A 13,863-nucleotide genomic window follows, 5' to 3' on the forward strand; every position below is an offset into this window, starting at 1 on the left:
CTAATTTTCTGAGAAATCGCCATACTGATTTTCAAAGCAGCTATTCAAGTTTGCACTCCCACCAGCCAAGGAGGAGTGTTCCCCTTACTCCACATCCTCTCCACTGTAATCTGTCATCAGTGGTTTTGATCTTGGCCTTTCTGGCAGGTGTAAGATGGAATCTCAGAGCTGTTTTGATTTGCATTTCTCTGAGGGCAAAGGATATTGAGTATTTCCTAAGTGTCTTTCAGCCATTTTAGATTCCCTGTTGAGAGTTCTCTGTTTTAGGTCTGTACCCCATTTTTATTGGATTATTTGTTCTTTTGATGTCTGGTTTCTTGAGTTTATTGTATATTTTGGAGATCTGTTCAATGTGGGGTTGGTGAAGATCTTTTTCCATTCTGTAGACAAAATAAGCCATTTTGTCTTATTGACCATGTCATTTGATTTACAAAAACTTCTCAGTTTCAGGAGGTCCCATTTATTAATTTTTTTCTCTCAGTGTTTGTGCTACTGGTGTTCTATTTAGGAAGTGATCTGCTGTGCTAATGTGTTCAAGGCTACTTCCAACTTTCTCTTTTTTGAAGTTCAGTGTGGATGGATTTATGTTGATCCATTTGGACTTGAGTTTGTGCATGGTGATAGATATGGATCAATTTGCATTCTTTACATGTTAATATCCAGTTATGCCAGCACCATTTGTTGAAGATGCTTTCTTTTTTCTTCCATTTTATAATTTTAGCTTCTTTGTCAAAAATTAGGTGTTGATAGGAGTGTGGATTGATATCCGGGTCTTCAATTCGATTTCATCGGTCAACCTGTCTGTTTTCAGTACTGTATCGCTATAGTAGAGTGTGAAGTCAGGGATGGTGATGCCTCCAGAAATTCCTTTATTGTACAGGATTGTTTTGGCTATTCTGGCTTTTTTTTTTGTTTTTCCATGTAAAGTTGGGTATTGTTCTTTCAAAGTCTGAGAAAAAAATTTCTGGGATTTTGATGAGTATTGCATTGAATAATTTTGGTAAGATTGCCATTTTTACTATGTTAATTCTACCTATGCAAGAGCATGGGAGATCTTTCCATTTTCTGATGTCTTCTTTGATTTCTGTCTTCAAAGATTTAAAGTTCTTGTTACATAGGTTTTTCACTTGTATGGCTAGAGTTACCCCAAGGTATTTTATGTTATTTATGGCAATTGTAAAGGGTGATGTTTCTCTGATTTCTTTTTCAGCCCGTTTATTATCTGTATATAGAAGATCTACTGATTTTTTTTTTTGAGTTAACCTACATTATTAAAGGTGTTTATTCGTTGTAGGAGTTCCTTGGTACAATTTTGGGGCCACTTATGTATACTATCATATGATCAGCAAACAGTGAAAATTTGACTTCTTCTTTTCCAATTTGTATCCCCTTGATCTCCTTTTGTTGTCTTACTGCTCTAGCTAGAACTTTGAATACTATATTGAATAGCTATGGAGAAAATGGACAGCCTTGCCTTATTCCTGATTTCAGTAGGATGGCTTTGAGTTTCTTTCCATTTAGTTTGATGTTGGCTATTGACTTGCTGTATATTGCCTTTATTATGTTTAGGTATGTTCCCTGTATCCCTGTTCTTTCCAAGACCTTCATCATGAAGGAATGTTGGATTTTATTAAAGGTTTTTTTCAGTATCTAATGAGATGATCATGTGGTTTTCTTCTTTCAGTTTGTTTATGTGGTACATTACATTACAGATTTTTGTATGTTGAACCATCCCTGCATCTCTAGGATGAAGCCTAAAGGTCATTTTTTTTTATGTGTTCTTGGATTCGGTTTGCCAGTATTTTATTGAGTATTTTTACATCAATGTTCATGAGGGGGGACTGGTCTGTAATTCTCTTTCTTAGTTGTGTCTTTTTACTGTTTGGGTATCAGGGTAACTGTAGTCTCATAAAAGAGTTTAACAATGTTCCTTCTGTTTCTGTTGTGTGGAACAATTTGAGGAGTATTGGTATTAGTTTATTGAAAATCTGGTAGAATTCTTCGCTGACTTTTTTGGCTGGGAGACTTTTGAAGGCCGTTTCTTCCTTCGCAGTTATAGGTCTATTTAATTTGCTTATCTGATCTTGATTTAATTTTGGTATGTGATACTTATCTAGAAAATTGAACATTTTCTTTAAGTTTTCCAGTTTTGTGGAGTGCAGGTTTTTGAAATAGACCTGACGATTCACTGGCTTTCCTCTGAGTCTGTTGTTATATCCATCTTTTCATTTCTGACTTTGTTAATTCAGACATTCTCTCTCTCTGCCTTTTGGTTAGTTTGGATAAAGGTTTGTCTATTTTGTTGATTTTTTTCAAAGAACCAACTCTGTCTCCTTGATTCATTGTATTGTTTTCTTTGTTTCTATTTTGTTGATTTGGGCTCTTGGTTTATTTCCTGTCCTCTAGTCCTTCTGGGTGAGTTTGCTTCTTTTTGTTCTAGGGATTTCTGGTGCTCTGTTAATTCGCTAGTGTGGAATTTTCCGGCTTCTTTATGTAGGCTTTACTGCTATGAACTTTCCTCTTAGCACTGCTTTCATTGTGTTCCATAAGTTTGGGTATGTTGTGCAGTCATGTTCACTGAATTTTAGGAAATCTTTAATTTCTTTCTTTATTTCTTTCTTGACATAGTGGTGATTCAGTTGAGCATTGTTCAATTTCCATGAATCTGTGGGCTTTCTGCAATTAGTGTTGTTGTTGAATTCTAACTTTAAGTCATGGAGATCCAATAAAACACAGAGGATTATTCCAGTTTTTTTGTTAACTATTGAGATTTGCTTTATTGCTGAGTATGTAGCCAATTTTGGAGCAATAACTATGAGGTGCTTAGAAGAGGGTATATATTCTTTTACTCTTGGGTGGAATGTTCTATAGATGGCTGTTGAGCCCATTTGAGTCATAACATCTGTTAGATCCTTTTTTCTCTGTTAAGTTTCTGTATGGCAGACCTGCCCAGTGGTAAGACTGGAGTATTGAAGTCTCCCATTATTAATGTGTGGGGCTTGATGTGTGATTTAACCTTTAGTAATGTTTCTTTTACAAATGAGGGTGCCCTTGTATTTGGGGGCCCACAGACACATAGAAATTAAACAGTGTTCTATTGAACCACCCCCCTGTCAAGGAAGAAATAAAGAAATTAAAGACTTCCTAGAATTCAACCAAAATGAAGGCACAATGTATCCAAGCCTATGGGACGCTGTGAAAGCAGTGCTAAGAGGAAAGTTCATAGCACTAAGTGCCCACATAAGGAAAGTGGAGAAAGCTCACACTAGTGACTTAGCAGCACACCTGAAAACTCTGGTGTTTTGATTATTATGTGGTGAGGAGACTTTCCTTTTTGGTCTGGTCTGTTTGTTGTTCTATAAGCTTCTTTAATTTTTATAGGTATGTCCTTCTTTAGGTTGGAAAAGTTTTTTCCTATGCCTTGGTTAAATATATTTTCTGTGCCTATGAGCTGGACTTCTTCTTCAGTTCCTATTATTCTTAGGTTTGGTCTTTTCATGGTGTCCCAGATTTCCTGAATATTTTGTCTTAAGAATTTCTTGGCTTTAACATTTCCTTTACTTGTGAAGCTATTTCCTCTATCACATGTTCGACACCTGAGATTCTCTCTTCCATCTCTTGTATTGTTGTTTATGCTTGCATCTGTAGTTCCTGATCGTTTACCCAGATTTTCCATTTACAGATTTCCCTCAGTTTGTGTGGGTTTTTTTTTTTTACATTGCCTCTATTTCAGCTTTTAAGTCTTTTTTTGTTTGTTTGTTTGTTTGTTTTGTTTGTTTTTCGAGACAGGGTTTCTCTGTGGTTTTGGAGCCTGTCTTAGAACTAGCTCTTGTAGACCAGGCTGGTCTCGAACTCACAGAGATCCGCCTACCTCTGCCTCCCAAGTGCTGGGATTAAAGGCGTGTGCCACCACCGCCCGGCTAGCTTTTAAGTCTTGAACCATTTCTTTCACCTGTTTGATTGCTTTTTCTTTAAGGGATTCGTTATTTCTTCCCATTTTTAGTTGTCTTTTTCTCCTTTTCTTTAAGGAAATTTTTCATTTTTTCTTTAAGGGCTTCAATCATCTTCATAAAGTTATTTTTAAGGTTGTTTTCTTCTGCTTCATCTGCATTGGGATGTTCAGGTCTTGCTGTTGTAGAACCACTAGTTTCTGGTGGTGCTGTCTTGCTCTTCATGTTGTTGAGGGTATTCTTACCCTGTTGTCTACCCACCTCTTCCTCCAATCGGAACAGGGGGCTCCCTTTTCTCCAGTTGGTGTAGTTGGGGGCTGTGATTCCCTTGATTGCTCTCTCATGGGTAGGCAGAGCAGAGTCTTTGGTTATCGTTCCTCCAGGTGCCTTTGAGCCCAAGGCTCAGATGGCCATTCCTCCAGGTGCAGGAGGAGCTAAGGCTGAGACTCTAATGGTCAGATAATTTTTGGAGGCCACTGCTATAGTTGCAGCCCACTGTGCTGCTCACACTTCTCCCAGCGGCCTGGCCTGGCCCACCCGCCACCAGGCTGCTTCCCATGTCAGTCATAATATTTTTAACCAAGTATTGAAGCCAAGTTTGAATTTGTGATGATTAATCTTTGTCAGCTTGACTAGATTTAGGATCACATGAACACACAGCACTGGGTGTGTCTGGGAGGGTATTTCCAGAACGGTTTGACTGAGGGAGGAAGACTGGGTGTGTCTGGGAGGGTATTTCCAGAACGGTTTGACTGAGGAAGACCGACTTGAATGTGGGTGGCACTATCCCTTGGACTGGGGTTCTGGATGAATCAAACAGAAGAAAGTGAGCCAGCTGAGCATGCACATTGGTCTCTTTCTGCTTCCTCGCTGCAGATGCCAAGTGACCTAGTGCCTCACACCCCTGCTGCCATTGCAACCACGAAGGACTGGACCCTCAAACTGTGAGCCAAAAATAAAATAAAACACAAAACCCTTGGTTTTCCAGGTATCTGGGCACAACAGCAAGACAGCATCTAATATGGGGCTCTTCTGGCTGAGTTACTGATTTGACTTCTTACTTCCTTGTAAAATGTGGAAGTCAGGAACCTGATGAATAGTCAGATCATTTGTAGATGCATTTAGGCCCAGGGTAGACGAAAAAGTGGCCCATGATAACATCCCAGTTTAGACCACTGATAGTATCTCTGTGCAGGGCAGTCCCCCAACTGTCCCTTTTCTGCCCTTTGCTGTGTCATAAAGCAAATTATACTCCATATCTGCTCCTGCCAAACCAATCAGATCCTGCCCAGAGACGCTTCCATGTGTGCGTGTGCGTCTGTGTGTGTGTGTGTGTGTGTGTGTGTGCGCATGCGTGTGTGCCCACATGCCATGGCACAGGTGTAGAGGTCAAGATGACTTCCAGGAACCAGTTTTGTCCTTCTACCATGTAGTCCTGGGGTGGAACTCTGGTCAACAGGCTTGGCAGCAAGTACTCTTGCCTACTGAGCCATTTTGCTGGACCTCTTCTACTTTCTTTTATTATTAGCTTTTTTTAAAAAAAATAATCTAGACTTTCATTCAGTCTCTCCAAATCATTGGCACCTGTTACCATAGCTTTATCTCAGTACCGTTTTCTCCATTTCAGTGCCAGATCCTCAGCCCCACTGGCTGTCTATATCTGAATCTTCTTTAACCTTTAAGAATAGTCGTCCGGGTGTGATCACTAATAGCTTGATACTGTTTCTAACCAGCGAGCACAGACTTTAGTAAACATTTTATCCCCCACTGTAATATTTGTGGTTGTCTCTCCTTCACCAACGTAATTATGAATCCCTAGAGAACGACGGATATATTTGTCTTCTTCCTTCTCATGCCTAGAACATCCTTAAAGTGGTAGGTACTCCGATGTAAGTGGAATTAATAACTAAATGAACACATTCTTTGCTCAGAGTACACTTTAATAAATTTAAAAAAAAATAATTGTGTTTATTTGACATCTGGGTTTGCAAATGATAGGAACAAAGGTACTGGGCCTGGATAAACACGAGCAGGAGCTGTGACTCTGGTCAGTTTTACTTGTGAGTGGGAAGAGAAAAAAATGACATGAGGTGAAGGCAAGAAGGTGAAGTAGTGAAGAACCTCCAAGTGGTCCAGGGGTCCTGGAGTGACTCTCCAGTGGCTCTGCACCCCGGTTCATCACAGATGGCATCCCGTAAGCCAGTGTGAGAGTGGCCGGCCTGAACAGTGCAGTCTCCATTCTACCCTATGGAGTAAAAAGAGAAGTTTTTTTGCTCTCTGTGAAATCGCTGCTTCACCACACCCCTACCCTAGTATTGCAGAGTCTTCCCTGCAGAGCAACACTCAGAGCCCCTTCATTCCTAACTTGGCTTCCTTTCTGATTCTTCTTTGAGGTCCCCTCACCCTGGGGCTTGCCCTCTTCCCTCATTTGTAAGCATCCACTTTTTTTTTTTTTTTTTAAGATAGGATTTTTCTGTTTAGTCCTTACTGTCCTGGAACTCACTCTGTAGACCAGGCTGACCTGAAACTCAGAGATCTGTCTGCCTCTGTCTCCCGAGTGCTGGGATTAAAGGCATGTGCCACCAGCGCCCGGCAGCATCCACATTTTTAATTCCTCATTTCCCTTTGAAGGTGGGTGTTACTATTCCATAGGATTTAAATTAATTAGAAAAAAATTCTAGTTGCAATCTTTGAGCCTCCTCTTCAAAAAGGATCAGCCCCAATAATCATTAATTTTCCTTCCTGGATCTTGTTTTGAGCATGCAGCACTCATAATTCTTCATTCTTATCAATCCCTGGATATGGGAATGTTTATATTAGTTCTATGTCCACTTTGAAGCACCGGAAAGATCAAGTGGTCCCTGATGCATCCAGCTTTGAGGAGCTGAAAACTTCGAGGTTATCTGTCATCTAAAGGGCCCCTTTTAACCTAGGAAATATTGTTTATTATGAGAGGGTCCCTGCAGGAGACACATTTGCATTACAACTTTGCTATGCTTTCAGCTGACTGGATCAATGAGAAAACACAGGTTCATACTGAACCCATTAGAGTTGCTGTCTCAGGAACTTTGACTAGGACAAACCAGTCCCCTTAGGACTTTAAGTTACAGACTTGGGATGCTGTATTGTGTCTTGTGGGTTGGAGAGCAGAGGATGCTGGTCTGCAGAGACTGGTAACTTGCATGTGCAATGGAAACACATGGGATGCCTCTGACTGTCTTCCAGTCTCTCCTGAGGTTCCAACCTTTTCCTGAGGTCCTGCTGTGTCCCTTGAATGGGCACAATAAAAGACCATCTCACAAAGTGAACGTCAGGGCTGGGGAATGGTTCACAAGCATAAACACCAGAGTTGGATTCCCCTCCAAAACCCACATAAGTGCCAGGTAGGTTCATCTGCCTCGAATTCCAATGTTCAGAAGGCTGAGACAGGAAATTCCTGAAGCAACTGGTTAGCCAGACTATCCAAATCTGTGAGCTCTGGGCACAATTCAGAGACTCTGCCTCTGTGAATGAGGTGAAGATAGATTCAGAAAGACTCCTGCCATCAACATCAGGCTGCCACACGTGTGGATGCAGAAGTGCATACCACACATAGGCAAACTAAAAATAAGTAACAAAGTATCTAAATATAAGAGCAAGTAAGTTTCCCTCTGCTAACTCAAGTTGCTTTGTCTTATTACCATCAAAAGTTACTTCAGGGCGGTGGTGGCAGCACTCGCCTTTAATCCAGTTTCTTGGGAGGCAGAGGCAGGTGAATCTCTGTGAATTTAAGGCTATCCTGGTCTACAGAGTGAGTCCCAGGACAGCCAGAGCTGTTTCACAGAGAAACCCTGTCTTGAAAAACAAAAACAAAAAAAAAGGTTATTAATTCAATATCAGAGTAAGAACCAAACTCAGGAGTTATGACAAAGAGCACTAAGATCATCCACTACCCCATCTTTTTTCTTTTTAAATTTTTTGAGATTTTTATTTCTATTTTGTATTTGAGAGTGTTTGCCTGGGTGTATGTCTGTGTACCACATGCATGCAATGCCAGTGGAGGCCAGAAGAGGGTGTTGGTTCCCCTAGGACTGGAGTTGCTGATGCCTGTGATTTATCCTGTGGGTGCTAGGAATTGAACCAGAGTCCTCTGAAAGAGCAGCCAGTGGTATTAACCACCAAGAAATCTCTCTAGCCCCATATTTTTCTAAACCTCTGTAAGGGATTGCCCCCAAGTCCCTGTTCACTGGCCCTTGCTCTGTCATATGCTCCTCCTTGAGGCTGTGCCCACTAACTCAGTTCATCCATCCCCCTTACCAGTTTTTCATCCCTCCTGCTGTAGACACAATCTTCTTGGCACAGTGGATGGATGAAAGGAGGTTGGGACCTAATAGTTCTGAAAAGAAAGAGGCGATCACCTGTGATGTGTACAAAGGCTAATCCCAAAGACCAGACAGACACTGTCTCTGCTAGGCCTTGTCAACCTAGGGCCTAAGCACTTCCGGATTAGACAAGGCCACCATCCTAGGGACACATTTAGATACCGCTACAGTGGCTGCCAGAGATGGGCAGTGGGACCAGGAGGAGATTTGAGCCTGACCTTAGTTAGCTATTTCTCTTGATGGGTTAGGTAATGCCTCACCCACAGTTTTCAGGATTTCTGGGAGAAAGAGTTGTGAAAACAGACCACACACAGACGAAGACAAAGTCCCTCTTATAAGGGGGTGGTCTGTAGGTGAGAAGCCCAGGGGTACTCGGGTAGGAAGGAGTCACTGGCCCTGTCAAGCCTCCTGGCTTAGCTTTGAGGCAAGAAATTTGTACCTGACTTTTGATTGGCCATTAGCCTGGCCACAAGTGAGTGGTTATATGATGGAGGAAGGTCATTGGTTAATTAATAAAGAAACTGCTCGGTCTCATAGGTTAGAACATAGGTGGGTGGAGTAAACAGAACAGAATGCTGGGAGGAAGAGGAAGTGAGCTCAGACGCAATGCCACTCTTCTCCAGAGCAGATGCGATGAAGCAAGCCTCCAGGATGGACATAGGCTAGAATCTTCCCGGTAAGAGCACCTCAAGGTGCTACACACATTAATAGAAATGGGCCAGGCAGTGTTTAAAAGAATACAGTTTGTGTGTTGTTATTTCGGGGCATAAGCTAGCTGGCAGCCAGGAGCTGGGCGGCGGGAAAGCAGGCCCGCAGCTCCTACAACAGTTATACCTGAGTATTCAAGGCCACAAAAGCAAATTAATTTCAAGACTGCCTCCCTCCCTCCTTCTTTCCTTCCCTCCTTCCCTTCTTCCCTCTCTTTCTCTCTCATTTCCTCCTTCAGACAGCATCTCACTGTATGGCCCCAGGTCAACCTTGGACTTCCGGTCTCCAATAATCCTCCTGCCACAGCCTTCCAAGCAGATGGTACTAGTGACAATATACTTGGCTCAGTTCTCTGAGCCTGAATTTGCTCATCTAGAAAACATACACAGATCATAAACAGTTTCTACTATATGGAAGGGTAGATAAAAAAATGAGCTATGCATATGACATGCTCAATATATAACATGTTGAAAATCAGTGTGGCTGTAATGCCCTTCCCATCCACTAAGAGTCTTTCTGGATCCTCCTCAAGGAACCCTCCATACCTCATACAATGGTGGGGCATTAAGACTGTGGGGCTTTTCCTGTGCTCAGTCAAGGGATTCCTTGCTCTTTAAACCATGCCTGCAAAGACATGCCTAGGCTGTGCCTGTAAGTAGAGCCTGCTCTCCTTTCTCGCCTCTCCCACCCTAGGGCTCCCAGCCAGACCGTGACAGTTCATGCGGCAGAAGTTCTCCGAGTGACTCTGGTAGTCATTGCACCAGTAATGGCTGTTGATCTGGAAGATGCCGTAGTCGAAGCTGCCGTCTACATTCTCGTTCACCTTTGACATGTTGAAGTTGCTTTCCACGAAAGCCAAGCACAGCCCTTAGACAAGAGAGAGGAGGCGCAGGCTTTAGGAAGGCTACAAACGGAGTGGGAAGAAGTTGATTGGAAAAAAAAAAAGTGGGGAGAGGCAAGGAATCGGAAGACCGAACAAGGCCCAAGAGCTAGATAGTCCTGAAGAGCTAGAAATACCCACGGGCATCACCCGTCCTTCAGTCCATTTCCCTGTCCACTTGTATAGCTCCCCCGTCTTCCCACCCACTTATGTTTTCTGCACTTGCTGAGTACCTACTGTGTGCCAGGAACTAGGCACAGCCCAATAGGCTGGTGTTGACTTCAAGAGGCCTATTACAGATAAAACAAAAGTGCGGGCTTAAAGACACACACACAGCAGGGTATGTGGAGAAAGTGCCGGAAGGCAGGTGTGCACAAATTTCAGGTGGAAAGGAGAGATCCCTTCCCTGCAGGACCATGTGCTTTAGCCTGCTGAGCCATCTGCTGACCCCTTTTTTGACTGTTTGTCTGAGACAAGAACATGCTGCCTAGCTCTGGTTGACCTCATAACAATACTTTTGCTTTTGACTCTGGGAATCATAGACTTACTCCAGCTAATACTTTCTGTCTGCATGTGTGCTTATTGCTGCTCTTGCCTTCCTAGAATGCAATCACTGTGAGGGAAAGAATTCCGTTTACACCTAACACAGTGGTGCATAGTCAGTGCTCAGTTAGTAGTTGTTGATTTAAATGTGGCTTGTTGGGAAAGGCTTTGTGATGAGGGGGGGAGATTGTCCTTTGAGCTTGACTTTGAAAGACAAATGGCAAAGAAAGGAAGGTGGCACTCACAGTCAGGCAGGGAGTAGCCCTCGAACCCATCCACGTCCTCCTGATGCAGTATCTTGGCCAAGACACAGCGATTGATGATGTCTCCGCTTCTCACCACCAGGAGGCAACTTGCCATGCACACAAGCAGTACCTTCATGGTCCTCGAGAGGAGCAAGGTGCCTGCCAGTCTCTGAGAGCCAAGGATCTGGAGAGAGAAACCACTCTGGCTTCATCTGGTCTCCTGTAGTGGGTATTTAGGCACAGGCAGCATTTGGGTACCAGGATGGGGGGGGGGGGTGAGTGTTGGAGAAGGGCTGCTTGCTGGTTCCCGGACACCCAGCTAGCTTAGACCCAAAATAATCACACAGAAACTGTATTAATTAAATCACTGCTTGGCCCATTAGTTCTAGCTTCTTATTGGCTAACTCTTATATTAATTTAACCCATTTCTATTAATCTGTATATCGCCACATGGCTGTGACTTACCAGCTAAAAGTTTCAGTATGTCTGACTCTGGCAGTGGCTCCATGGCATCTCTCTGACTCTACCCTTCTTTTCCCAGCATTCAATCCAGTCCTCCCTGCCTAGCTCTGCCCCATCTCACCCTGCTCTGCTATAGGCTCAAAGCAGTTCTTTATTCATTAACCAATAAAAGCAACACTGCACTTTAATGTTGTGTGTGTGTGTGTGTGTGTGTGTGTGTGTGTGTGTGTGATTGTGTGTGTTTGAAGATCAAGTACTCTAAATTCCCACCCACTGCCAGCTATCAAAGGCTGGGCTGCTGTGTGACTTGAACAACATACTTACCTCTCTGGACCCCAGGTGTGAAATTAAGAATGATGTAATGATTCAGAAAAAAATAAACACCCAAGACTTGTTCCTTACAAAGTGGAACCAGGACTCCTGGGAATGTGGCAGATTTCTGGGCTACAATGGGAACATGGTGTAGGCATAATGATTGGTTTGAACAAGAATTAACCCATCAAGTCTGAGGTGGTGGAAGCTGGAGAAAGCTCAGAGCTTGTATACATGGTCTTGATCTTTCCCATATTGCTTAGCACAACCCAGACAGTGTTTTGACCTTGCAACTAAAATCAACAGTGTCAGTGAGGGACAAAGGACTCTGTACCTCTAGACACATAAACTCTTATGAGGTGTTCTGGCCAAGGATGGGAAGCCTGAGTCTAATAATGAAAAAAATGAAGAAGGGAATATCTGTAAAATAACTGGGTTCTCTCCTTCAAAGTTCTCATCCCATGAGAGCACACGGGGGGTGGTCCCATCGTAGGATGCGTGTCTTTTCCCCTTTAAACCAGGTGTGTGATGCTAAGGGCAAAGGCCAGCATCTGCAGGGCAAGATGACTCCTCTGGTGGCCTGACTTGCTTCCTGGTCTCTTGCTCTGTCTTTGTTACACGGCGTTGTACTCAGGACATTCTTTGGTGGTTTTCACTAACCCACTCTATTGTTGCAAATAGAACAAATGGCCCTGTTGAATTAGGGTTTCAGGTAAATAGCAGATCTCTGTTTAACTGTCAGATGTGCCATGCAGCCCTCCCCATGCTGACTCAGAATGGCCCTCACAGCTCTCTCAAAGCTGAAAGGTCTGCCTTGGTCCATTAAATCCCCTCAGGGATATCCCTCAGGGTGGCAGTGGTTCCAGCATGTGGCCCTATCCAGCTTCCAAGCCTACCTACCTCTCTGACCCTAGCTTCCAGCCAGCTCAGGGCCTTTTAGGAAGATCTACAGGACAAGGTGGCTTGCGACAGATGCCTCCTCTTCCTCATCAAGCACTTTCCAGCCCCATCATCAGGCTCTTGGTTCTCTTTCCTCTCAAGAAGGCACGTACGTGTTCTTGGCCACCCCAGTCTTCTGGAACCCTGGTTCTGTGATGTCATCACTCCCGTAAATATGCTGGTTTGAACTGTGAAAACTGTCCAAGCTTTAGGTAGAATTGGCAGGCGGGTCTGGAAGGCAAGGTGTCTCATGTAAGGCGGGCCTGCCACCTCCCTTCCTTTCTGGGAACAGGGCCGCTTTGACTTCTTAGGAGAAACTGCAGTCACAGGTCCCTGCCCCTGGCTGCAGGGGTGTGTGTCCATGTTTCTGTTCTGAACAAGAACTCCTCAGAGCTTTGAAATTTTGCACAGCACCCAGAGTCTGCATTTTGAGTTTCTGTGGGCACAGTCCCTATGAGGCACTAAGCCTTTGTGAAAAGTCTGGAGTCTAGGCCAGGATCCAGTCTCAGAGGCAACTCTTCAGGGACCCACATACCCCTTCTGCTGCTGTCTGGGGCTCAGTGAGTGTCCTTTCTTCCATAAACAGATTTAAGTTGTATTTCTGTTGTGTGTTCACACAGAAGACCTCCTGTTATAGCATGGAAATACTTCAAAGGGGCACTGAGAAATATTTAGAAGTTACTATTACTAAAATATGTTTTGTGGAAAGGGATTGTAGGTCAAGCATGATTGAGAAACACAGCATAATTTAGAAGTCCAGAAACAATGCCCACCGTCTTGAAGCTAATACTTGCTGGGCTAGCCAGCAGCCACTAGAGGGCAGAAGCAGACCATGTCCAAGGTTTTGGAGTTTCTGTTTCCAGAGTGCCTTCCCTTAGATGCCCTAGCTAGCCTTCCCCAGCTGACCACAACCATTTCCTTTATACTTGGTACAGCTTGGGTTTCAGCTTTGGTCTCTTTGGTTCTGATTCTACCTTGTTGGCCCATCAGCACCAGGAGACTTCCCTGTGTTCCTAGATCCTTGTAAAAGAGGGTCCTGATTCAAGCAAGGGGCAGTCACAACATTTGGTTTGTAGAGCTGGCGATGGCATCAAGGAGCTGTGATTCTCAGGATGTCTTTAGAGAAATATCCCATTCACCTTGCCTGGAGCCCCATGAGCAGGAATCGGAGTGATTTGTGGGGCCAGTTGCTACAGCATCACAAGCGTAGCTAGCCTGGTTAGCACATGGTAAAGAGCAGGACATCGGGATGAATGGTTCAGTAGAGAAGGAGAAGAGCAGAGTTAATGTGGACAGGAAAGTGGTGGTAGAATGCCGGTGGGATGAAGCAGAAGAACCTTCCTAGGACAACTGTTGACCCAATGAGCCCTGCCAGCAGGGCTACAATGCTCAGCACTGCCAGCAGGGCTACAATGCTCAGCACTGCCAGCAGGGCTACAATGCTCAGCACTGCCAGCAGGGCT

General features: G+C 43.8%; 1 protein-coding gene across 1 annotated transcript; it reads right to left on the minus strand.

Annotated features, from left to right (window-relative positions):
- Positions 1 to 5,961: 5,961 nt before the first annotated feature.
- Lyzl6 (lysozyme like 6) lies at positions 5,962 to 12,487 on the minus strand. The gene is made up of 5 exons (XM_005369383.2): positions 12,362 to 12,487; positions 10,688 to 10,871; positions 9,728 to 9,886; positions 8,247 to 8,325; positions 5,962 to 6,195 (listed from the first exon to the last, which is right to left on the minus strand). Exons 2-5 carry the CDS (start codon positions 10,821 to 10,823, stop codon positions 6,129 to 6,131), a joined length of 441 nt encoding a protein of 146 aa, XP_005369440.1. The 5' UTR covers positions 10,824 to 10,871; positions 12,362 to 12,487; the 3' UTR covers positions 5,962 to 6,128.
- Positions 12,488 to 13,863: the final 1,376 nt, after the last annotated feature.

Source organism: Microtus ochrogaster, unplaced genomic scaffold (assembly GCF_000317375.1).
Source record: "Microtus ochrogaster isolate Prairie Vole_2 unplaced genomic scaffold, MicOch1.0 UNK48, whole genome shotgun sequence".
Classification (NCBI taxonomy): Eukaryota; Metazoa; Chordata; class Mammalia; order Rodentia; family Cricetidae; genus Microtus; species Microtus ochrogaster.

Excerpts from the sequence above, each read along its gene's own strand:
- Lyzl6 (XM_005369383.2), bottom strand. The coding sequence starts at position 10,823 with ATGAAGGTACTGCTTGTGTGCATGGCAAGTTGCCTCCTGGTGGTGAGA. Across the intron at positions 9,887-10,687 it reads GGGCTACTCCCTGCCTGACT|GGCTGTGCTTGGCTTTCGTG; the intron begins GTGAGTGCCACC and ends CTCTTGTCTAAG. Across the intron at positions 8,326-9,727 it reads CTGCCGCATGAACTGTCACG|AACTATTAGGTCCCAACCTC; the intron begins GTCTGGCTGGGA and ends CTTTCTTTTCAG.